Source organism: Nycticebus coucang, chromosome 9, assembly GCF_027406575.1.
Source record: "Nycticebus coucang isolate mNycCou1 chromosome 9, mNycCou1.pri, whole genome shotgun sequence".
Taxonomy (NCBI): domain Eukaryota; kingdom Metazoa; phylum Chordata; class Mammalia; order Primates; family Lorisidae; genus Nycticebus; species Nycticebus coucang.
The window spans coordinates 42,915,997-42,942,204 of record NC_069788.1 but is presented as its reverse complement, the minus strand read 5'-3'; the positions used below and the strand labels follow the sequence as shown (position 1 = coordinate 42,942,204).

The window sequence follows — 26,208 nt, the reverse complement described above, 5'->3', positions numbered from 1 at the left end:
CGGCCCTGGCTTCCTTCCTGTGGGATTGCCCACTCACCCAAGCTCCTTCTTGAGACATTTTGGAGCCAGCAGCCAGCGGCAGGGAAGCCTGGGTCTCAGCTCTCGCTGATGCACCCAGCCAGAATGTATCTTGCTTCAGGATTTACCAAGCTGTGAAGGCAATTCAAGCATCTGTGGGGAATTTAAAATTAATGAATTTGAAAACTTTCCTAATTGTAAAACAGCTTCACTGCCTTTGATACGTGTTCATTAATTTCATTTTCAAAACCTAGTTTCTGAGCTCAGTGTTTTTAAATCCAGAAACACTGCATTTTAAAATTAGCCCCACTGTTTCCAAAATTGCCTGGAGTTAATTTTTTTTCTTAGCACTTATTATGTCTGGGCAAGTTTCTCCCCTGGGGCTGCCACTGAGGACAAAGGCTGGCTGAGCTTTCACCACCCACAAGAGTCTGTGGCACCCAGGTTCCATCAGAGAGGGTGTGGCCACCCCCGCGTTCTCCACACCCCTTTCATTTCCATGGTCAGGAGCTGGGGGTGAGGGTGAGGCAAAAACTGATGATGCCTCCAGATCCTGAGGTTGGGTCTTAAAAATCCAAACTCTGTTTTTGGAAAGCAGAGCGAGCCCCTTGCTGGAAAGAAGGTCCTGGATTTGTTACATTTCCCCAAACCCAGCAGCAAACTCTGTTGGCAATATTAGGTATATATCCAGAGTCCAATCACCTGTGATCATCACTTCCATCGCTGCCCTCCAGGTTCAAGCCATCATCTCCCGTCTGGATTATTGTGATAGCCTCCCCACTGGTCTCCCCACTTCTCCCTTTGCCCAGTGCAGTCTACTCTCCAGGATGAAATCTTCCCGAAGAATTCCTTTGAAACCTAACCTGGAACATGCATCTCACTTAGAGTAAGGCCCCTACACAGCCTCACGTCCTCCATTCATCCCTCTCCTATATGCCCCAGCCACACAGGTCTCCTCCTCCTCCCCACAGCATGCTTCTGCCTCAGGACCTTTGCACTCACTGTTCCCTTTCCCTGAACACTCTTCTTTCAGATCTTTCTTACACGTTCTATTCCAAGATCACCTGCACGGGTAGGCCTTCCCTTGAACACTCTATCTCAAATACACCTCCCACCACCATCCTATCCTTTCAGTCTGCTTTACTTTTCTTTATAGAACTTAACGTTCTCGGACATTATTTTACCTTTTTTCCCACTTTGTATCCTCCAGGCCTAGCACAGTATCCAGCACATAGTAGTACTCAATAAATATTTGTTGAAGAAATAAATGAATGCCTTATTTATTTCAATTAGGCCCTAGAAACTCTCCGAGTATCATTTTCCTCAGCTGTAAAAGGGGGTAAAAGGGATGGCTGGTTGTGAGAATATTCATTGGGTTAGCAATTAAATTTAAAATTTTTTGTTGTTGTTGTTGTGGAAAGGAATTAACTTATTTAGTATTAAAAGAAAAACTGTAGACAAAAAAAAAAAAATTTTTTTTGTTGGAAGTAATTTCAACCAGATGGAAAAGTTGCAAAAAACAGTAAAATAATCCCCATATACCCTTTGCCAACAGACCCTAAATGTTAACGTTTCACTATTTTTCCTTCATCATTCTCTCTCTACATGTTAGTCTTAAATTTACTTTTGAATAGGTAATATGCAAAGATGGTACAGAGTATAAAATATGTATAAAGTAAACAGTGAAACATAAACCTTCCTCCTTCATCCTACACTTCTCTCCAGCCCAACTGTGACTAGTTTCTTGTAGAAACTATTTCTGTCAGAAATATTCTATGCATTTATTAACATATGTGAATGTGTTTGTATATCTATTGCATAAAGTTCATACACACAGACGTTTTTCTTCATTCAAAGCACACTATGTTCAACTATTCTGTATTTATTTATTTATTTGAGACAGAGCCTCAAGCTGTCGCCCTGGGTAGAGTGCCATGGCGTCACAGCTCACAGCAACCTCCAACTCCTGGGCGTACGCGATTCTCCTGCCTCCACCTCCCAAGTAGCTGGGACTACAGGTGCCCGTCACAATGCCTGGCTATTTTTTGCGGGGGTTGCAGCCCTTGTTGTTTGGTGGGCCCGGGCTGGATTTGAGCCTGCCAACTCAGGTGTATGTGGCTGGCGCCTTAGCTTCTTGAGCCACAGGCACCGGGCTGTACTTTTTAAATTTTTATTTATTTATTTATTTATTTATTTGAGACAGAGTCTCATTTTGTCACCCTCCGTAGAGTGCTGTGGCATTACAGCTCACAGCCACCTGTAACTCTTGGGCTTAAGTGATTCTCTCAGCCTCCTGAATAGTTGGTACTACAGGCACCCGCCACAACGCCCAGCTGTTTTTTTGTTGCAGTCGTCATTGTTGTTTAGCAGGCTCGGGCCGGGTTCCAACCCGCCTGCCTTGGTGTACATGGCTGGCATCCTACCCTCTGAGCTAAGGGTGCTGCCTCTGTACTTTTTAAAATTCAGTGCTGTGTCATGAAGGTCAGTCCATATCAGTCCACGTGGATCTTTCTCATTTTCTTCACAGCTGCATAACATGACATTGTCTGGATATCTCAGAGCTTATTTAAGCAGTTCACTATTTTATCTTTCTCTCTATTTCCCAAACTGGTTCCTAAGTCTGGGCCTCAAGGAATCTTCCCACGTCAGCCTTCCAAGTAGCTGGGACTATAGGTGTGTGCCATTGCGCCTGGCTTCAGTTCCCTGTTGATGAACATTTAGGTTGTTTCCAATCCTTTGCTACCACAATGCTGTAATGAATGTCCTTCTATATTGGCATACTGTATACCATTTGTGGGATAAATGACTGGAAGTGAAATTGCTTAGTAAAAAGATGTTTGCATCTTAAATGTTGATAGACAGTACAATTTTTTTTCCCTAAAAGGTGTGCCGATGTGTCTTCTTACCAACAATTGGTGAAAGTGTTTTCCCACAACCTTTATAATATAATGTATCAATATTTTTAAAGTTTTACCAATTGGATAGCTAAAAGTAATACCTCATTGTAGTTTTTAAACTTTTAGTTTTTACTCATTGTAGTTTTTATTCTCTTATTATGAGTAAACATTTCTTATGTTTTTTTTTTTTTTTTTAATTTGGCCAGGGCTGGGTTTGAACCCGCCACCTCCGGCATGTGGGACCGGCGCCCTACCCGCTGAGCCACAGGCGCCGCCCAACATTTCTTATGTTTAAAGGTCATTGGTATTTCTTTCTCCATGAATTGTCTGTTAATATATAGTACCAATTTCTCTAATACATTATTGTTCTTTCCCTAATCTGTAGGAGCTCTTTATAGAGATAGGAAATTAGCTTATTTTCTGTGATACAATAAATAATTTCTGACATTTATTTATTTATTTAGACAGAGTTTCACTCCATTGCCCAGGCTAGAGTGCTGTAGTGTTGTAGCTCACTGCAACCTCAAATTCTTTGGCTTGGGCGATCCTGGTGTCTCAGCCTCCCAAGTACCTGGGACTATAGGTGCCTGCTACTTCACCTGGCTAGTTTTTCTATTTTTAGTAGAGACAGGGTCTTGTTCTTGCTCAGGCTGGTGTTCAACTCCTGAGTTCAGGCAATCCACCTGCCTTGGCCTCCCAGAGTGCTAGGATTACAGGTATGAACCACCATGACTGGCTTGCTATGTGACATTTTTTTTTACAATTTGTTTGCCTTTTAACTTGTCAGTGGTGACTTTTTGCCATTCAATTGTTTTGTCTTTTAAACATGTCTATATAGTTGAATATCACAGTCTTTTCTTTTCTTGTTTCTGATGCTTGATGCTTTGTGATGTACCTGGAAAAGCCTTGCCTGATCCAAGATGGCGTTTGTTCAAACACTCACAAAAGTAGCGAAAAAAATATAAGGGGTCTTATTTCATCTATGCCCAATTCATACTTCCCACTCTCCACCCTTCAATTATTTTAAAGTAAATTCCAAACAATGTAGAATTTTGTGATTTTTAAAATTCTTATACCTTTGATCATCTGGAATATTAGAATTAGAACTCTAATTTTGTTTTTTGCAAGTACTCAGCTCATTCTCCCAACACAGTTTATTGAATAAACTATCTTTTTTTCAATGATTTGACATGGCACCTTTATCATACACTAAGTTCTCCTGCATATTTGAGTCTGTTCTATCTACTGTCGATTCTTTATTCTGTTCCACTGATTCATCCACCTATATTCATGTTCTAATACCACACTGTTCGGAGGGTTGTAGCTCTGTAATATATTTCGGTAGAATGTTTCCTAAAAAGTTATTTAGATATTAGCCTCCTCTGAGGTTCAAAGACACCACCTGACAGTGAGGGTTTGAAGTGAGGCAGGGTGTGTGTTTCCCCCAGAGCATTGCACATGCCCAGTGTTAGCCACCACCATGCTCATCAAGATGCTAGCTGGGATCAGAGGCTTAGGCCCAAGTTCTGGCAGTGCCACTAAGAACCAGATGACCTTGAGCAGTCTATCTCACTCTTTGGAACCTCTACTTAGAAGGGCTTCCCTGCCAGTTCTAGCATCCTCCATTTCCAAGATACTGGGGCAAGGGTACCAGGCAAGATTGTGAAAGGATAGCCAGAGTCTGCTTGCACAGGAAGTCCCCTAGATGAGCACAGAAGATTGGTTTGCTGGGGAACGGAAAGGGTGATTAAGCAAGAGACAAGACTGTTAACAGTCCCAGAGCTCCTGGGCTCCACAGGGCAGCGGCCACCTCGTTTACCAGGTCCAGGAGTGCAGGGCTGCGTGTACAACTGGGAGCCTGTGAGAGGTGGGAGTCATCCCAGTGTTGCAACTCTTCTTTTTCTTTGGAGGATAAGGATGGGAAGAGAGCTATGGTCCCTGTCCAGCTCTATGACTTGGGTGCAAGGGTAGAGCCCTCTTTTCTTATGCATTTGGAGTTCTCTGCATGGCTTAATGAAGGGCAGTGGAGGGCACTTGGGCCAAAGATGACCCTTAAATGTCTGTGTGACCTTGGACCTGGCTTCTCAGAGCCTCAGTTTCTCTCTCAGTTAGTTTGGGGAGGAGGGAGGTTAAATAGGTAAACTAGAACAAGCACTAGGTGGTCTCTTAGGCCCACCGACTTGGGTAGTTTTAGTTCAGTGACCATGGCTATTATTTATAGTGAGTGAAGTCAGTGGCATGCTGGGTAGAGGGGTTCCCAGCCCCTTTGACGAAAGAACGGAGGAGATGGTGAGGGCCTGAAGCACCAGAAAGCACCAGGCTGTGATTCTGAGGCTGCCCCCTACCCCATCCTTCCTATACGGCTTCCACTTCTCCTAACCCAGACCCTCAGGGAGGAATCCATTTGCTTTGTGTGATTTTGTAAGTGAGGAACGTGGGGAGAGGTAGTAGTGCTGAGGGACTGTCGGTGTGTGTCTGGCCATGAGGGGGTCTCTGATGGTTGGGGCAGAAGGTAAGATCATCCACTAAAGGGAATGTGGGGGAGGAGAGGGGTGCTGGCAGATGGGTGCCCTGCTGGCTGACTACAAAGGGCCCTTCGCACATGCTGCAGGGCGGGGAAGGGTGTTGTCTAACTGGCGAGGGATTTGGGGCTGATGGCTTAGGAGGTTGTGTGAATGTCTGTGCACGTGCTCCTGTGCACATTGATGGATTGACTGAAGGATGTTCCTGCTGTCTCTAAGTGTCCACGAAGGGGCCACAGATTGTTTTTAGCATATGCTATAATACCATAAGGAGTGCTGTGACTGATCAGAATGTGAGGGGTGGGGTGCCACATCTTGACTGATGGTGACAAGTGACAAACTTTGAGGCAATGAGGGCTGTAGGGCACCTGCTGCCTCTTTGCCCCAAGTCACCTGAAAGGAGGGGGCCACTGAGTGTCCCTCTGGGAGAGAAGAGCTGACCAGCCAAGAGGGCAGATGCTGAGGCCCATGGCAGCGTGGGTGCTGGGCGAGGTGTCCAGAAAATGCTGCTTCCTTATAAAATGCCAGATGACAGCTGGAAATGGGCTGTAGAGGTGCAGGTTGGTCAGGAACTCCCCTTAAGCAATGCGACGAGCACCCCACGTCCCAGGATGTGGCTGCAGGAAATTTATTTCTGTGCTGGGAATCTTATCTTGTTGCCACGCACATGTTATCTCTGTCGCCGGAAGTACATGTGAAACTGCTCTGAGTTTCCAAGTACTCTGACTAGGTCTTACCACATCTGCCCTGCTCCTAAGCTCTTGTCCCACCCAGGATTGCTCTACTGGGCATTAATGATCCCCAGAGGGGCCTTCCGCCCACTGAGGAGCTACCTCCCCAGGAAGTGGTCTTGGGGAAGTTCACCCCAAGACCACCCAAGAGAGCAAAATATGGTCCCAATTCTACTCCTGACAACATCATAGCCTGGGCAGGTCACTCTGCCTCTTTCTTAAAGCTCCCCTCAGTTTCCTCATCTGTAAAATGGGGATAAATTGTATCTGTGCAGACCTCAGCTTTTATGTGGCTTAAATAGAATTTTACCCTCATCAATGTCATCACCACTGTTGTCATTGCTACCTTTACCCAGTAGTCACTGTACGCTAGGCAAAGTTGTAAGTGCTTAACGTGGATTATATATTCAACAAATATTTGCTGAGCACCAGCTGTATGCCAAGCACTGCTCTAGGCATTTGGGAGGCAGCAGTGAAAACAAGAGCGAACTCCCTACTCACACAAGGCTTACATTTTAGTAACAGCAGATGGAAATTTTATAAAATAAATGAGGAAAAGACTTGATTCTGGGAAATGCTAAGAAAAAATAAAGCAGGAAAGGGAGATGGGCCATGCTGGGGAAGGGGAAATGGTGTTTCAGCTCTATCTTGTCTAATCCTCATCTACCCTGGGTGGTAGATATTATCCTATCAGTAGAACCTCTGTAAGTTGACCACCCAAGGGAGTGTAACAAACTGGTCAACATAAAGAACTAGGTCTACTGTACCGATATGTACATGTGTGCATGCCGGTCTATGAAAATTAGGTCAACTTAAGGAAGTAGTCGATGTAGGGAGGTGGTCAATTAAGGAGGTTCCACTGTATTTCCAGTGAGGAAACTCAGGACAGAGACATTAAGTGACTTAATGAGAGCTGCGGGAGGCAGAGGTCTGACTTCAGAGCACTAGGAAGTCACTTACTCTCCTGGGCCACTTTTGCAACCTCTCTAGGTCAAGAGAGTGGACTTACCTCCTTTCCGCACTGAAGCTCAGTGAGTCTTTCCTTGCTTGTAACCCACAAGCTGGAGCTGCCAGGCCAAACCACATTAGCCACTGAAACATCACAGGGTCATGGAGGAAGGGGATCCTCTTCTTAGGGGGATAGTGAGTGGAGATGGACGCTGGCTTTTGGGATGTGGACACATGTGGCCCAAGGAGGGGTGCCTCTCTGGCCATTGTTTCTGTGGAGCAATGTGGGGGTGAGCTGGGGGTAGGGGACACTGGGGGAAGGACAGATAGATTAGCATGGGGACTTCCCTATTCAAATCTTTGTAATGTCATTCTTGGCTTTTTTTCCTCCCTGTTCAAATCTACAGAAGACTTGAGCAAAGAGTACAGTGAATGTTATTGTCCTGATGGCTAACGTTTCCCCTCTATGCACTCTCTTTCTTCATATGCATGTACACATTTTATGTTTATTTGCTTATACATTTATTTGGAACCATTTGAAAGTAAATTGTAGCCATCATACACTTCATCCCTGCCTATTCCATCTCATCTTTTAACGATGAGGAGAGTCTCCTACATGACTACAACTAACCTTTATCACACCTAAGAAATTCCACTTTGCTTAATATCATCTAGTATATAATCCATTTTCATATTTCCCCAGTAGTCCCCCAAAATTTCTTATTCCTGTTTTTTCTTTTTCCAAAGTAGAATCTAATGAAGGACCACACATTATATTTAGGTGTCATTTCTTTTTAGTCTCTTGGAGATAGCACTATCTCCTGCTTATCTCTCTCTCTCTGTCTTTTTTTTTTTTTTGAGACAGAGTCTCCCTTTGTTGCCCTTGTTAGAGTGCCATGGTGTCACAGCTCACAGCAACCTCAAACTCTTGGTCTTACCCTCCCAAGAGTTCTCTTGCCTCAGCCTCCCAAGCAGCTGGGACTGTAGACACCTGCTACAATGCCTAGCTATTTTTAGAGATGAGGTCTCGCTCTGGCTCAGCCTGGTCTCAAACCTGTGAGCTCAGGCAATCCACCCACCTTGGCCTCCTAGAGTGCTAGGATTAAAGGGGTAAGCCACTGCCCTGGCCTCCTGCCTAATTTTTTCTTTTTCAGCATTTTTAAAGAGTCTATTCAGTTGTCTAGAAGAAAGTCTCACATTCTCGAGGATAATGTGAATCAGCAAAAGAAGTAGTAAGGGGTTGAGAGCATAGTACTTGTCCAGAGCAAGACTGGGTCCCATGAGGGCTTCCAGGGTTAAGCATGATCTCTCCTGGGCGGTGCCTGTGACTCAAAGGAGTAGGGCGCCAGCCACATATGCTGGAGGTGGCGGGTTCAAACCCAGCCCCAGCCAAAAACTGCAAAAAAAAAAAAGAAGAAGAAGAAGAAGAAAAGAAAAAGGCAAACATGATCTCTCCTGCCCTGGAGGTCACTGGTAGGCCATGTCACCTCCCCAAGGAAGCCCTCATGCTCCTTTTTCAGTGCTCTCCTAGTGCTTGACACACTGGTCTGCTGCCCCTTCCATGCTACACTGTAATTACGTTTGTGTCTTCTCAGGTGAGGCCCTGAGTGCCTCTGGGGGAGACCAGGACTTAGAAACACCTATATTTACAGGACCAAGGGCTCTGCTTAAGTGTGCAGGTTGTGTCTGCACAAGTGGAGAATGGAATCCAGTCCATATTCTACTTGTCAAACCATGAGGCCTGGCAGTGGGCAGTGTCTGCCAAGAGGAAGAAATTTAAATTAAATTTCTTAATTTATCTAAAGGACACATATGGACCACAGGAGGCCTGCATAGCATTGTGTTAGCATTCAGTTGGTGCTCAGTAAATGCTTATCACTTAAGTGAGAGAACTTGGAAATGGCTGGGGCAGAAGGAAGTTTTCTCAGAAGAGATGTGCTGGTAACTATTTGGTGGGGACTGGTGCCCTGATTTGCAGCATTTGCCAATTCCCATGGTGTAAATACTCCCACAGAGGCTGATTGCAAAGCCACTGAGTTAGGAAAAGATGTGTGCAATTGGCTCTCATAAGCCCCTCGTATCTGACTCCATCACATCACTGCAGTTTTAAACTTATGATCTTAAAGTTCCATGTGAAACAGACTTTGAAGGAGGGGGAAAGAAAGAGAGAGACAGAGAGATAGAAAGAGACAGAGACTGACCCTACTTCACTTTGAAGTAGGGCCTCACCAGGGTAAGGAATTGCTTCATCTGAGTCGTGTGCAGCCTGTGGAAGGAAACTTACCCAACGGGAGGCTAGGTCAGTGAATCCAGCCCTCTAGGACTGAGCCCATCATGCGAAGCAAAACCTTCTGGCCACGGCACTTAGCCTGTCTGTGGCCTTTGACCCCAAAGAGAAAGCCCTGAGGGGGCGTGTCCTCCCTGTTCCTGGCATAGCCTTGCTCTGCTGCCTTGGTTCCTTCACGCATACTGGTTACTGCTTCTAAATCCTACCTGACTCCTTTAGAACTTGCTCAAGTCCCAGTGACTGCAAGAAGCTGCCCTGACCACCTGGACATAAGTCCTTCCCGTCATATACAGTTTTGTGCCCTAGACTTCTTCCTCCAAGAGTAGGCCTAGGCCCTTCCAGATCCAGCCTCCCTTTCACCTAGATGAATCCTTATCCATTGAAATTCTTATCCATTGATCTTTAGTTGAAGGGTCCCCAATTAACCTATTTGGAAATCCTTACTCAAACACCTACTGCATGCTAAGGGGCTGGAAGCAGTATGGACCAAGGCACACAGAGACATCCCAGGCAGAGCCTGGGATCTTGGGGCCTTAGAAGAAGAAGTCTGCTTTGTGCTGATGTAACAGAACACTACAGAATGAGCATGTGCACAGGACAGAGACTTACTCCCTCACAGTTCTGGAAGCTGGGAAGTCCAACATAAGAAGGGCTAGCATCTGGAGAGGGCCTTCTTGTGGTGTCATCCCATGGTAGAAGGCAGAAGGGCAAGAGAGGGCATGGAGCAAGAGGGGGCTGAATTCATCTTTTTATAAGGAACCCATGATAACATTAATCCTCTCAGGAAGGCAATGTCCCTATGACCCAAACACCTCCCATTCAGCCCGCCTCCCAACACTGCCTCACTGGGGACAAAGTTTCTAACACACGATCTTTGGGATGTGTTTAAACCATTGCATGGTCACAGACAAAGGGGCACTGGGCCCAGCTTGACTGTGGGGGCGACTGTAGGGAAGCCAGCCTCTAAGGTGAGGAAGGAGAAGGTACTAGCTAGGCACAGAGATGAGAGAGCTGGGGAGTTTGGGGCAAAGAGAACAAGGGTGGGAGGCAATCAGGCCTTCCAGGATCTCTAGTGGGTTGGTCAGTTGCAAGGCCATGGAGGTGGGAAGAATGAAGCACAGCCATGGTCATCACCACTGCCATCATGGTGGTCATGTAGGACCCTAAGAGCCACAGGAGGGAGCTACTGATTTTTAGGGAATAGAGAAACAGTGCTGGGAGAGACGCTATTGGAAGGGAGGGGAGGCTGAGAGAGGGAGGTGTTGGTGGAGGGCTCCCCTCCCAGCAGGCTAGAATCAGTCCTCTTAGCTGGGCAGGGGCAGTGCTCACACCTATAATCCTAGCACTTTGGGAGGCCAAGATGGGTGAATCCTTTGAGCTCAGGAGTTTGAGAGCATCCTGAGCAAGAGCAAGACCCATCTCTACTAAAAATAGAAAAACTAGCCGGGTGTCATGGTGGGTGCCTGTAGTCCCAGCTACTCTGAAAGCTGAGACAAGAGGATCTCTTGAGCCCAAGAGTTTGAGGTTGCTGTGAGCTATGATGATGCCAGGGAACTCTACCCAGGGTGACAGGGTGAGATTCTGTCTCAAAAAAGAAAAAAAAAAAAGTGAGAATCAGTCCTTTTGATGCAGCTGAGTTGTGAGGAAGTGAACCAGAGGAGCAGCGGAGAGGTGGCTCAGGAAGCTGCTTCTGGCCCTTCAGACACAGAGGTCTTGGAAAACTCTGTGTAACTACTCTCCAGGTCAAAAAATGGGGCATATTCTGCAGAGTCATTTTATCTAACTGTCAGAGACTTTTTTTCTTTTTTCTCATCATCCAAGATGAGAAGACTTTTGATCGTTGAGCAGAGAGCTGATGGAGATGAGGGCATGAGGGCAGCTGGGGAAGGGTGTTCCAGGCAGGGGGACCTTAGAAAGGGCACAGTCCCGGAGCAGGATGTGCTGGAGGCCATGAGTGGGTGGGAGATGAGGTCAGAGACCTGGCAGGATGGATCAGGTGGGGATTTGTCAGCCATGGCAGGTTTCTTTCAGGGATGATAGGGAAACATAGAGGGGTTTGAGCTATTAGAGGGCTTGACTGTTCAGCATCTCAGTTCTCCCTTACTGATTCTCTGTCCTCAGGACCGAGGCATCATGGACAGTGGACAGCAAGTGCCTCGAAAAGCCCGGAGGCTGGGCTCCAGCCGCCGGCGTCAGACAAGAGAGCCAGCTGATGGCCAAGATGCCCCTTTGGCTCCAGAGCCAGAGTCCTGGTCCTCTCAGGCAGCTGCAGAACTGCAGAGCTTCTTCCAGGACTGTGGTGCCACGGAGAGGGGCTTTGTCACCCGTGAGGACCTGGCGGTGAGCCCAAGGGCCCCATCTGACCCCTTGATCCCTTTTCTGCAGCCTCCCAAGACTTCCTATCTCAGGAAGGCAACACTTACCTCTTGCTTCCCCTTTCTCTCATCTAAAATTTATTCTCAGAAATGGCTAGGAATTTATTTATATGAACATGTAAATTACTGGTAAGGCTTTATGTGTGCCCTCCTCCAGAACAAGGGAAAGGATTTTAAACCAAAGAAGTGATGTGCAAATGGTATATAATTTAGGCCCATTGAGCAGAGATTTTTCTTGGGGAACAGTCAGAGTCCTAGAAATCAAACCATGCTGATGACTGCAAACTTCAGTGGAACATAATGCCACGCATGGTTGTGTTCCAATAAGGAGTCTTAGGCTACAGCCCTGACCAATTTTTCTTTGGTTTCTCCCCATTCACTGCAAAAGTGCCCATGTAGGTTGTAGGCGTCCCTCTGGGCCTGCTCTCTTAGACCCCAGATGCTGCTCTATGCTCCAGACTTTGTTCTTTACTCATCAATCTGACCCTATAATCCATTCCTCAGGGACACAACAATGTGTGAATAGCTGTTGTTAAAATATAATTTAAAAAAAAATTTTTTTTTTTTTTTTGAGACAGAATCTCACTTTTTTGCCCTCAGTAGAGTGCCGTGGCATCAGAACTCACAGCAACCTCCACCTCTTGGGCTTAGGTGATTCTCTTGCCTCAGCCTCCCGAATAGCTGGGATTACAGGTGCCTGCCTCAACACCCGGCTATTTTTTTTTATTGTTGTTGTTGCAGTTTGTCCAGGGCTGGGTTTGGCAGCCCTACTCACTGAGCCACAGGCGTCGTCCTAAAAAATTTTTTTTAAATGTGGCCAAATGCAGTGGCTCACACCTATAATCTCAGCATTTTGGGAGGCTGAAAGGACAGGATCACTTGAGGTCAGGAGTTTGAGACTAGCCTGGACAGCAACATAGCAAGGACCCATCTCTCAACAATAACAAAAAAAAATGAGCCAGGCCATAGTGGTGCACATTTGTAGCCTTAGCTACTTGGAAGGCCAAGGCCAAGGCAAGAGAATCTCTTGAACCCTGGAGTTTGAGGCTGCAGTGAGCTATGATGACACTACTATATTCTAGCCTGGACAACAGAGTGAGACTCTGCCTCAAAAAAAAAAAAAGAAAGAAAGAAAGAAAGACTTTTCAGCAAATATAAAATCAAAAGGATGCGGTGGCTCATGCCTGTAATCCTAGCACTCTTGGAGGCCGAGGCGGGTTGCCTGAACTCATGAGTTTGAGACCAGCTTGAGCAAGTGCAAGACCCTGCCTCAAAAATATAGCTGAGCTTTGTGGCGGGTGCCTATAGTCCCAGCTACTCGGGAGGCTGAGGCAAGGGGATGGCTTGAGCCCAAGAGTTTGAGCATCATGTCAAGGCACTCTACCAAGGGTGACAAAGTGAGACTCTGTCTCAAAAAAGAAAATAAAATAACATAAAATAAACATTTATCAAAATTCTTATCCAATGAATTACTTATTAATAATTAATGAGGGAACCAGTAAGATGATTCAAAAACCATTTGAGAAACTGGGATATTTATAGGTGATTTGATGGAAAAGTGTTAAGATAAGATTATTAAATTCAATTTTTAAATGGCTAATAGCCAACAGTCTGTAAATCTGTGAGGCTATCTGTCCTACCAGATAAAAATTATTTTCACCTCTCCTGGACAAAAATCTACAAGTTAAAAGTAACTTCAGTAAGTCTTGGACTTTTAATTAAAGATAAAAGAATAAATGAACTAAGTCCATTTCTCTAGTCTAAACAATGCTTATGTAGTCCCTGCCTCATATAACATTGAAAGAGTGTGCTATCTACCTTTTTGCCTTATTTCCAAGTTTTAAATAACTTTTCTGTGAGCATAAATAATCTCCATAGTTTTTTCTTGATGTACAAGATCTGACAATTACGTTCATAAACTCATCCTTGAAAAAATGCTACATACCTCATCCCTGAATGTCACTGTGGTCACCTTCAAAATACTCCCCTTGGGAAGCTCTGCTCTGATGGCAGTGCCTAGTCCATCCTTCAAAGCAATTTTGGAATTCAATTTTGAAACTAGCGTGGCCATTAGAGCTGTTGTCATATTACCCTTGCTGTCCTGAATGTCATCTTTTCAATATTTTCTTTATCTTCAAGTAAAGGAAAAAAATCACTGGGGGCCATATCAGGTGAGTAGGGAGGGTGTTCCAATACATATATTTGTTTACTGGCTAAAAACTCCCTTACAGACAGTGCTGAGTGAGCTGGTGCATTGTGATGCAAGAGCCACACTTTTCTCATGCCAAGGTTTTCATTTAAGATTATCCTATTTCTCCGTAGATGTTTATTTGGTATTCTATACTTCTCACAATCAGCCAATGATTTTGACACAGAATTTGATGAATTTCTCCAATGTTTTCATCAGTTCTGCTTGTTACTGGCTGCCCTGATCTCTCTTCATCAGTGATGCTTTTTCTCCCCTCAGAAAAACGTTTAATCCATTTGTACACTGCCTTTTTCTTCATGGCATTACCCCCATAAATTTAGACTAACATGTCCCTGATTTCACTTCCACTCTTGTCAAGTTTAACAAGAAATTTACTGTTTGTTCATTATTCTAATTCAAGCTCCAACATTCTCAAATACAGCCCACAAAAACACACAACAACAATAATGAACACCGCTCAGCAAGACACTGCCAGATGTGGACATGAACACAGCTGTGAGACACTGATATACCAAGGTTATGAAGCCTTACCAAGTTGTTTGTATAGTGCTGTCAACATAATTGCACAAGTTCACAAACTTTTTGCCAGAGTGTGTATAATATGAGGTTAGGCCTGGTTATTTCCATAGGTGTAAACTAAACATATGGCCCTCCTTGAATTTGCTTTACAAATAGGGAAATTTACAGTATTGAGCCATTTTAGCTTCTGCCCAGAAGTTTTCACATGGAATCCTAGACCAGATTTTTTTTAGAGACAGAGTCTCACTTTGTCACCCTCGGTAAAGTGCTGTAGCATCACAGCTCACAGCAACCTCCAGCTTTTGGGTTTAGGCGATTCTCTTGCCTCAGCCTCCCAAGTAGCTGGGACTACAGGCACCCACCACAATGCCTGTCTATTTTTTTGTTGCAGTTTGGCCGAGGCTGGGTTTGAACCCGCCACCCTTGGTATATGGGGCTGGCGCCCTACCCACTGAGCCACAAGTGCCACCCCCCCAGACCAGATTTTTAAAACTTCTGTAGTTTGTTTTTCTATTTAGTGACCAACTGTTCCCATTTTCCAACAACTGAAGGGGCACCTGGGAGGTGAGACTTTGGGTACTAAAACTGGGAAAGTTCTGGGCAAACTGGACCTAGTTGGTCATCCCACTTCTATCCTAAGGCTAGGAAACCAAGCCCAAGACATTCTCTCCACTAGATGTCACCTACAGCACCTGTAAATTTGAGTGAATTCCTCTCTTCTTGAGGTCTCAAATTTTTTAAGTTCCCTCTTCTGTCAGAAGGCAGCTTTCCTTACTAAGTGGTTTCAGGCCAGCATCCTTGGGGAACTTTTCAGACACTGGCTCCATGGGTGTTCCTTAAAATGGACTTGTCACACATGATTAAATGAGAATCATTCTATAAAATGGCACTCCAGGTAGGACCTTGGCTGCACAACTGATTCATCTAATTATATCCTGGAAAAAAAGGAAGATAGATTCTACTGCTTCTATAAAAATAACTGTATTGCCATGGAAAGTAAAGAGATTCAGAGAGTATTGGTTTCTGAATCATGGGTGGGGAGTGGGCGATCAGTGAGATTTAGATACCATTTAAAATGTTTAATTTTAATAACTAATAAAATGCCATGAAGGCTACGTTGAACCGTTTGATGAGAATATTTCAGATTGTATATGAAACCAGCACATTGTACCCCTTGATTGCACAAATGTACACAGCTATGATTTAACAATAAAAAAATAAATAAAATTTAAAAAATGTTTAATTTTAGTTTATAAAAGTATAATCTGCTAAACTGAGGATTAGAAACAGTTTAAGAGGAGAAAGAACTTCCTCCCGGATCTATTAAAGTAAACCACGAAAAAATAATATCACCTGTATTCCAACAAATAACCACAACTAGATTTCCTTCATCTGTTCATTCAGTGCCATTGAATTAATTTTTATCCTGCTGGATCTTGGGTAAACTGTCTGCTTCTGAACGCAAAAGAGTCCTAGAAATCCTCAGTCCGCTAGCTCAGTCGGAAGGTCATCCAAGCCAGCTCAGAAGCTTGTACCCAAGTGAAGCATAAATAGTTCACAGAACCTGGTACAGTTCTTTTTCTCTAGTCTTTGAGTTTGCCATTCTATGTTGAAGACACAAACTGTGACCTGCAGCTTATCACAAAGCCTTCAGGCAGGTGTAGAAAAGAGGAAACTTGTCTAGTAATAAGATTGACAGGTTGAGGTTATTTACTACAGTACCTAATAATATCAGAATGGAGGAGGGTGACATTCTCTACTGGAGCACAGTACGTAACTGTCATAAGAGCCTGATGACTATTTCCCCGGAAGTTAAGAACACATTATGTTTTTTTTTTTTTTTTTCTTTTTTGCAGTTTTTGTTCAGTGCTGGGTTTGAACCCGCCACCTCAGGTATATATGGCCAACGCCCTACTCCTTTGAGTCACAGGCGCTGCTCTGGTTTCTTTTTTGAATTTTGCTTTCAACTGGCTTTCACTCATCTTAGTTTGAAGTTTTTTAAAATTTTTATTTTTTTGTCTTTTCTTCCTTTAGTGATTCTCTTGCCCTTAGCCTCCCAAGTAGCTGGGACTATGGTCGCCTGTCACAATGCCCAGCTTTTTGGGTAGAGATGGGGTCTCATTCTGGCTCACTTCAGCTAGGATGGTCTCGAACCCCTGAGCTCACGCAGTCCACCGCCTCGGCTTCCCACAGCACTAGGACTACAGGCACACCCTGCCAAGAACACATTAGGAATAGCAAAGGCACTGAGAATTCTCCAGAGTCTTCCCATAAGCCATGCAATTTCTGAAAAATTTATATTAATAACATTTTACCTATGTAAACAGCCTAGACGAGGCTGAATGTCTCTTCTGATTTGACTCTTCTTCCCATGATGCTCTTATAACAGTGTTGAGGTAGTTAATAAATATAGAGAAAAGATATCCTAAAATTTTGATTTTATTTTTTCCTAAATTTAAGATCTGATCTTGGAAAGGCAAAATCAGAAGAGCTGTCAGAGAAGATTTGGGTACCAGATTAAGATAGGATTGTGACGGCACAACAAATAGTACTTAGTTATCTAATTAACCAAAGTGACAATAAAATAAAATATGTTGAAATAAACATAGGAGAATGCAATATGATTCCCAGAGTATTTAGCTCTTTTATAGAGGAAATGCCCTTGCCTTAAAAAAAAAAAAAATTCAAACAAAATAAGTTCAAAGCAAGGCAGAGAAAATGATTCTGGGGAGACAGGGAATCTTTGCTATCTAGAAAGCTTATATAGAAGATAAATAATAACTTCTTTTAACTCTTGTCAGGTATTATAAATCAAGGCAAATACAATTTCCTTCCAGCAAACCCTCTACAACATTCTATATCCATTCAAATTTTGTCTTTCATTCTTTTTTGTGTTCTAGAATAACCAGATACTTTCAGACAAAACCACACCCCATTTTCCTTGAAGACACAGTTGTGTTCTCTGACGCTATCGCGCCGAGTAAGGCCTCAAACATCTGTAGTGATTATAAACGTTAACCCAGGCAATTAACTGCTTTCACAGAAAGAACTGAGGGAAAATAATGAGAACTCTTTTATGCAAGCATTTAAGCAGACTAGCCAAGCTCACAAATACATATAATACAACTTTGTACAGCCACACATAACCCTAATACAACTTTAAAAAATAGTCAAATATACATAGCATACAATTTATCATTTTAATTATTTTTAAGTGTACCATTTATGGCATTAAGTATATTGACAATGTGGTACAACCGTCTCCCCATCCATCTCCAGAACTTATTTCATCTTTCCAAAGTGAAACTCCACAGCCAATAAACAATAACTCTCATTCTTCCTTCTCCCGTCACCTGGTAAGTCCTGTTCTATCTTCTCTCTTTACATGTGACCATTTTAGATTCCTCATAGAGGTGGACTGCTATAGTATTTGTCTTTTTGTGGCTGGCTCATTCCATTCACATGATGTTCTTAAGGTTCATCCATGTTGCAGCATGCGTCAGCGTTTCCTTCTTCTGTAAGACTAAACACGTAGTGATAACCCATCACATTTTGTTTATCCATTCATCCATTCATCCGTCAGGAGCACTGGGCTGCTTTCATCTTTGGCTACTGTGGACAATGCTGCTGTGAATATGGACGTACAAGCATCTGCATTCCTGCTTTCCCTTGCACAACTTTTTTAAATGGCCAAAGTGAATTAGCTTATTTTATTTTATTTTTTTGTAGAGACAGAGTCTCACTTTATGGCCCTCGGTAGAGTGCCATGGCCTCACACAGCTCATAGCAACCTCCAACTCCTGGGCTTAAGCGATTCTCCTGCCTCAGCCTCCCGAGCAGCTGGGACTACAGGCGCCCGCCACAACGCCCGGCTATTTTTTGGTTGCAGTTTGGCCGGGACTGGGTTTGAACCTGCCACCCTCGGTATATGGGGCCGGCGCCTTTCGACGGAGCCACAGGCGCCGCCCGTGAATTAGCTTATTAACAAGTATAAATAAGCAGTAAAAAGATATAAACTTAAAAATTATGCTTAGCAATCAATGTTTCAGCACTAAATTTTTCTTAGAAATTATCCAAGTAGCCAAAACTTATTTATTAATTAATGTAACAATATTAACTCAGATTTTTAAAGTTATCTAAGGATCTTGGAGATTGTGTTTAAGGTGACACATTATAAAATATAATTATTGCTGATAGAAAATTTACTTATTAGATTAATGAGTCAATTTGATTGAACACAAGTTGACATTTTTATAATCTTAAAAATAACGTTGGCTTATTTGAGCCATAAGCCAAAATGAGAGGTGTAGAAAATTCAGATTAATTAGTTTCTTCACAAAAACAAAATATGGATCTCTCTTATAAAAAATAAAATGTAAACTTAACATACAACAGATAAAAGGCAGCTATTTGTGTTTTGTGAGTAAAAATTATTAAACTAGTCTAATTTGTCTAAAAATTCACCTTAATTATATGAATCTAGCTCCTTAAAAATGTTCTGAGCTAGCAATTTCTGTAAGAAAGATTTTTATTTTATTTTTTTATTTTTTGGAGAGAAGGTCTTGCTCTGTCTCCCAGACTGCAGTGGCATGATCAGAGCTCAGCAGCCTCCAACCCCAGGGCTCCAGTGACCTCCCTACCTCAGCTTCCCGTGTAGCTGGGACTAGGCATGAACCACGTCTGGCTAATTTTTTTTTTTTTTGGTAAAGACGGGGACTTGCCATATTACTCAGACTGGTCTCAAACTCCTAGACTCAAACAATCTTCCTGCCTTGGCCTCCCAGAGTGCTGGGATTATAGGTGTGAGCCACTTTGCCATACTGCTGAGTTAGATTTTTAAAAGCTGGTTAATGTTTAAACAGGCCAATAATCTTTGGAGCTACCTGTTGCATCAGACAAAAATTATTGACATCTCTTCTAGACAAAATCTATAGGTTAACATGTGATTTCCTTTTAGTCTAGGATCTTTAATCAGTCCCATGAGATGAACTGGATGCATTCCTGTAGTCTAGAAAATTCTTGAGTGGCCTGTGCCCCTGCGTAATGTTGAAAGGATGTGCTTTCCACCTTTTAGACTTATTTTCAAGTTTCAGATAATTTTTGGATATTGACGAACACATTGTGGGAAGAATTGGCTGCTGACCTTTATCAGGATCCTAAAGGGGACTCAGGACACCTAAGTTTTGATTTTGGATGGAGAAAGGGAGAAGGTTTGGAGCCAGTTCAGGGTTCTGTTGAGAGGGTTGGCTTGGATGGGGCTGAGGAGCCTCTGAGTGGACCTTGGATGCTGTTATTGGCGAGACTCTGAAACTGGGGAGAACTTTGGAGTTACCTGTTGCATCACACAAAAATTATTTGCATCTCGGGCGGTGCCTGTGGCTCACTGGGTAGGGCGCCAGCCCCATATACCAAGGGTGGCCGGTTCAAACCCGGCCCTGGCCAAAACTGCAACAACAACAACAAAAAATTATTTACATCTCTCCTAGACAAAATCTATAGGTTAACATGTGGGGAGATGGGGATGGCTGAAGACAAGTACATCTCCTTTATCTCCTTTTGGAGGGTGGTGCAGAATTGTCCCCAGTGGGAACAGCCATCTAGCTCACCACTTCCTTCCAGATGGCCAGGTTCAGCTTCCTGGGCAGCGAGGAGGAACCAGAGATGATCTTCAGCTGGGTGGATGTGGAGCAGAAGGGACGTCTTTCCCTTGAAGAATTCAGCTCTGGACTCAGTATGTCTGTCCTGGGAGGGCCTCCGGGGACTTCTTGCACAGCCAGGCACTCTTGTGGTGTGTCCTACACAGGCCAGGCTGGGTTGTCAGGAAAGGCAACCTCTTTCACTGCCAGGGGACCTTTACAACATGCCCGAGAGCAGTTCAGGGCACTTCCCTGAGCATCCCCTCCTCCAGAGAGGCCTCCAGGCTTGCTTTCTGACCCTCCCTTGTCTTCTCCCAACAAAAGTCTTCTCTTAAGTGAGAGGTTGAACATCTCCTCCCATTCTCGAAACCACAGGTCTTGTTTCCACCTGAGGAAGGTCATATTCTGGCTTTGGTTGAGGGATTCTAGGCCCCAGAGAGAAGCAGAGGGTGATATTCCCAGGCATTGAGTGCCCACTGAGCAGGGCCATTCCAGCGCCTGCCTCTCAGTATGGGCTGACAGGCCCTAGAGAGCCTGAGATGGTTGGTCACGATACTTCCGCTGATACTTTCAATGAAGGAAGAACCTCTGGCCCTGGGAAAGGAAAGTGCAGCGTCCTTGCAGAACTCCTGCAAGATCAGCTCAGCTTTCAATGTCCACAAAGCCATCCAGAGTTCTTGGGCCGGCCCAAAATGTTGGAGGATGGCAGAGAGGGAAGCCAGGAATCTGCATTTACAGGTAGGGTCCCCCTGGAGGTGGCTGCTCCAATTCTGGTGATTGAGAAGCTGAAGGTGGGCAGGAGGAATCAGGGATGACAGGTGAGGCACAGAGGGAACATTGTTGTCCACTCAGCCCTAGAGGGCCCTCTTCACACCTGACTCCAATAATGCCCCCCACGCCAAGGACTTCCCAGCGCCTGTGGTGCAAACTCTAACCCCCTTCCTAGGGCCTGCAGAGCTTGCACCACCCAGACCCTGCCAACCTCCTAGGCTCATTCAGTGCCTCTCACCCCTTCCGTCTTGCCAACCTGGCTCCTACCTCGGGGCCTTTGTATGTGTCATTCTCTCTAGCTGGTTAGTATGCACTCTCCGGAAATCCAGATGGTGAATTCCTTCTTGTTATTCACATCTCAGTTTCCATGTCACCTCCTTGGGACACTCCTAACCACTCCATCTAAAGTGGATCCTCTCAGTCTCTCAATAGAAATTATTGTTCATTCCTTTAGTTCACTTAGCAAATTTGCTTGAAAGAAAGAAGGGAGGGAGGAAGGGAAGGAGGAAGGAAGGGCAAGGAAGGAACAAAGAAAGGGAAAGAGAAAGAAAGAAGATCCTTTTCAACTCTTGCTAGAATCTTTGCTCCATAAGGACAGGGATTTTTGGACTAATTTTGTCACCAACACATAATAGATGTTCAATAAATATCCCTCAAGTGCATGAAGAGCCTGTTGATCACCAATGCAATTGCTGTGTAACTTCCAGCAAGTCTTTTGGCATCACTGGGCCTCCGATGCACCTCTGTGAAATGGGCAAAATGTTTACCTTGAGTAGCCTCCTGAGGCAGATAACGAGGAATGTATGAACTTGGCCCGGTATAACTGTGACTGGCACTGGCTTAACTACTTCCCCAAGGGTGGAAGCAGAGCTGGGTGGGAAGCCGGGGGCTTGGGCCCACCCGACTCTGTTCTCTTCTGTCTCACAGAAAACATCTTTGGCTCCAGCCCGAGTTCCCAGAGGCTCCGCAGAAGGAGGCCATTGCCCTCTAAGCGGGTATCTGCTATCACCAACTTTCCGGCACTAGAAGAGGTTGATGCTGAGGAGAAGGAGGCATTCCTTGCCTTCGTGGACCAACTGGGGACCAGCCCCCTACTTCCTGAGTAAGGCCTGTGTGGCGTGTTGTGGAGAGGGGCTCTCCTGGACATGGCCAGGCATAGATCCTGGTTTGACCACTGTCTAGCTGTGTGACCACTGGCAAGTGCCTGACCTCTGACCTCTGTTTCCCTGGCTGCAGAATGAGCAGAAAACCTGTTGGGTTAAAACCTGCTTACAGGCCTATAGCTCAGAGGCTAGTGCACCAGCCACATACACCGAGGCTGGCAGGTTCGAACCCAGCCCAGGTCTGCCAAACAACAATGACAACTACAACCAAAAAACAGCCAGGCGTTGTGGTGGGCGCCTGTAGTCCCAGCTACTTGGGAGGCTGAGGTAAGAGAATTGCATAAGCCCAAGAGTTGGAGGTTGCTGTGGGTGACATAGTAAGACTCTGTCTCAAAAAAAAAAAAAAAAAAAACCCTGCTTACAGAGTTCTTCCTACCCCTGCACCCTCTCTGCCTCGTCCTGCCCTGTAAGGTGGCTCGCCTGAAGGATTACCAAGTTGAGCTAGCAGCCTCCCAAGGGTACTCAAATTCTATTTTTTTTTTTTTGCAGTTTTTTTTTTTTTTTTCTTGGTTGGGGCTGGGTTTGAACCTGCCACTTCTGGCATATGGGGCTGGTGCCCTACGCCTTTAAGGAGTAGGGCGCTTGGTACTCAAATTCTTAATACCATGAGAATCCCTGAAGGTGCCATTCTTAACTCAAAAAGAGGTTCCCACAATGGGGTGATTTGGGGATGGTCATGTCCTGAGTTGAACAGGTTTGGAGACAGGAGGGCATTACCTCCAATCTTAGGCACTGGGATTATGGGGTTCACTCACACTCAGAGAAAGGGAACTTGGCCTGAAAACTTTCCCCTCCCCATCCTCCAGCCCCTCTGGGGTCTGCTAGAGCCAAAAAAGGAGTCACCCTGCCTGTCTGCCCAGCTTTGCTCACCTTGCCCAGCAGTGTTTTGGGAGGGCAAGATCCCTCACGTTTGGCTCAAGAAGGCAGGGTGGGACTTAGGGTGTGGCCTGATAGGGCAAGGGGTGGGGAGCCATTTACAAACTTGGCAGTTTGGCCTGGGCTCAGCCCTTTGGCATCTGTCTTCACGACTTAATTAAGTCCACGTGAAAGCAGCATTCACTGAGTGCCAACTGTGTGCTAGGCCCCAAGCTGGTGCTTTCACAGGGCATGTCTCTCATTCCCCACTGACCTTGCCAGGTAGGTATCAGCCTCTCCATTTCACAAATGAGCCCAGAGAGGACATGGAACTTGCTGAAGATCACACAGCGTCAGAGTGGGAGAAGAGAGAAGGCAGATGGAAGCCCTGAGCCCTTAGGCTCCCAAGTTCCTTCCCCCCGCCCCCCCCACATACACTATTAATCACTGAATCATAAAGAGATGGAGTGGTGTGAGGATTCAAGAAGGGAGAGGGCACATTTGGGAACAGTTCCTAGAGGAGGCGGCATTTGAGTTGCATCTTGTAGGGTATAAATGGATTTTGTGACCCAGGTGCCAAAGTCTCTTGGAGTGTTACCATTGAAACAGCAGTGGGGTTCCCCCTGCTTCTTGATCCCACCTTGTATCACATTTCTGGCTCCCCTCCCCTCCCCAGGCAGACAGAGATCTGGCAGCTATGGGGGAAGCTACGGCAGGAGGAGCCCCAGCTGGCAGGCAACCTGGCAGACTTTCTAGCCAAGATGACCAGCCGCCTGCAGGAGGCACAGACTGACAAGGAGGCTCTGGAGCAGACCCTGAGGAAGTGAGTGGGGCCTTGCCCCTGGTGTTTGGCCCATAGCAGGTGCAGCCGGGGTATGCAGCCGGGCCTGGGAGATGGATGGGACTGAGCTGAGCTGGAGGAAGAAGTGGCTCAGGGGACTTGTTGGGGAGGATAGAGTTGGTCTGTTAGCAGGGGTGGGAATGGCAAGTGTGTTTTGGGGCAAGGCCATTGTGGTGCCTGACTCCAGGGGGGCTATGCACATAGACTGCTAGATTGTGATGCATGTGGTGACCCTGGTGTGGGTGAGGGTACATCCCTGCCAGAGGGTCTGAGTTATGGGGGCAGGGGGATGGTGGCAGAGGAAGTGGGGACAAAGTGATAAGGTGATGGGGACTGTGTGGTAGTGCCGAGGTAACTGGCAATGGTTATAGGAGTCAGCATGGTGAGATAAGGGGACCAATGTCAAGGTCATGTGAGTCATGGAATTGTTATTGGAATGACGGGGGTTAATCACTGCTGGAGGCGTGAGATGAGCAGCAGGACAGACTCCAAACCCAAGCCGAGATCACCGCTGCCAGCAGCAGAGTCCCAGAGGTACTAATGCGCTGCCTGGCCCTGGCTTCTACCGCTTCCAGGCGGGACTCTGACCACCAGCGTGAGGTCCAGCAGCTCTATGAGGAGATGGAGCAGCAGATCCGCCGGGAGAAGCAGCAGCTGCAGGCTGAGGTGGGCCCCTGCTGGCAGCTCCCCCCAGGACCACTCCACTGGATGTGTAGTGGGGATGGGGACGGGCCAGTGTGGGATGGCAGGAGGCTGCTGCGGTGGATCCTCTCCCTTTCCCGAGTAGCTCCTGTTCCCTAGGGCGATCAGGTGGGCAATGTTGAGCCTGGGCCCCCCCTTCCTACCTCTGCCGGGCCTTGCTGTCCCCCAGAGCTGGTTCTTCTATTCTCTAGGGCTCAGTTGCCTCATTGCCACAATCCAGGCCTAAGCTGGGGGTGCTGCTCAGAGAACCTTTCTTGCTGGGACATCCTGGCCCCTGCACCCCAGGCCTGGGTGGAGGTGGAGTGTGGGAAGAGCTGGCCTAGTCTAGCTAGAGTCTGCAGGGCAAGGGCTGAGCCTGTCTACTCCACAGAGCGACTCTCGGGGCCTGGCCCTCAGCTCCCAGATGCAGGAGGCCCTGGAGGCCAAGGAGCGCGAGGTGCAGCAGCTGGCTGAGGGCCAGAGGGAGGTGAGTGCTGGGGCCTCCCAGGAGCCCACTTATGAAGGCTGCAGGATTCTGCCACCCCTCTCTTAGGGCCTGCTGTCAGGCGGTCTGACTGCGCCGGATGTCAACCTGAAGCTTCCATCTAACCCTGAGGATTCATTGGGCTGGTCGGGCTCCTGTAAGAGAGCAGCCCTCTGGGAAAGAGGTGTTTTGGGCCCTTGTCTGAGATGAGGCCAGGTAGTACTGTGGGAGCACTGAGCTGTGAGTCAGAAGGTCCACAGACAAATCCCTGGTGTTTCGTTTAAGAGCTGTGCAAAACCTATGGAAATAACTTGTCTTGTCCTGGCCTCAGTTTCTCCATCTGTAAAGTGGGGTTAGCCACATCCTCTGCACCTCCAGGGTTAGTTGTATCACATGAGTTAATGGGAAAGCATTTTGAGATCGGACAAACACATGGTATTAATATTGCAGAGGCTTGGTGGCTGGGAATTTGGTGTTTAACTTATCTCCATTGTCAGCTGAGTGACCTTGGGCAGATTTTTAACATTTTTGAGCCTTGGTTTCCTCAGAGAAATGGAGATCAGAACTATTAGAAGGCTGCAGGCCAGGCGCAGTGGCTCATGCCTGTAATCCTAGCACTCTGGGAGGCCGAGGCAGATAGATCGCTTGAGATCAGGAGTTTGAGACCAGCCCGAGTATGAGTGAGACTAAAAATAGAAAAACTATCTGCATGTTGTGGCAGGTGCCTGTAGTCCCAGTTACTCAGGAGGCTGAGGCAAGAGTTTGAAGTTGCTGTGAGTTATGACGCTGTGTATGAAGCACCTACTATATGTGCTGGGCACTGTCTTAGGCTCTTGTCTACCCAGGGTGACAGAGTGAGACTCTGTCCCCCCCAAAAAAAATAGAAGGCTGCTGTGAAAATTAGGGTTACTCTATGCAAGGGCTTAAGACAGTGCCCAGCACATATAGTAGGTGCTTTATACACGGGTCATTATGAAAGTTTTGAGATAAACTAAAATCAAGAAACATAAAATCTGCACGGACAAAAAAAAATGAAGCCCTCCCAGCACACTGATAAGCCGAGCAAGTTGAAACTTGCACGGGTAAATCAGAAGGGACCCTGTCAGATGTTTCTTAGAAGCAAAATAATGGACCATAATACAGTCTGTCTCAGAACTTTCATAGCGACCTATGCACAACATGGTTATTCTTGTCTGAATCTGACCTAGCTTCCCGCTTAGGGTCAGATTACCTGCTGCCCTAACTCGGCAGCTCTCGTGAGCTGTTGTCAC

General features: G+C 45.8%; 1 protein-coding gene across 1 annotated transcript in view; it reads left to right on the top strand.

Annotated features, from left to right (window-relative positions):
• Positions 1-4,722: 4,722 nt before the first annotated feature.
• The window catches only part of RAB44 (RAB44, member RAS oncogene family), a 34,922-nt gene continuing 13,436 nt past the window's right edge, over positions 4,723-26,208 (top strand). The window contains exons 1-7 of the mRNA XM_053602860.1: positions 4,723-4,782; positions 11,525-11,743; positions 20,126-20,237; positions 21,841-22,015; positions 23,608-23,754; positions 24,348-24,438; positions 24,845-24,940. Of these exons, the coding sequence (XP_053458835.1) occupies positions 11,537-11,743; positions 20,126-20,237; positions 21,841-22,015; positions 23,608-23,754; positions 24,348-24,438; positions 24,845-24,940 (828 nt within the window). The 5' untranslated portion in view covers positions 4,723-4,782; positions 11,525-11,536. The remainder of the gene's footprint in view (positions 4,783-11,524; positions 11,744-20,125; positions 20,238-21,840; positions 22,016-23,607; positions 23,755-24,347; positions 24,439-24,844; positions 24,941-26,208) is intronic.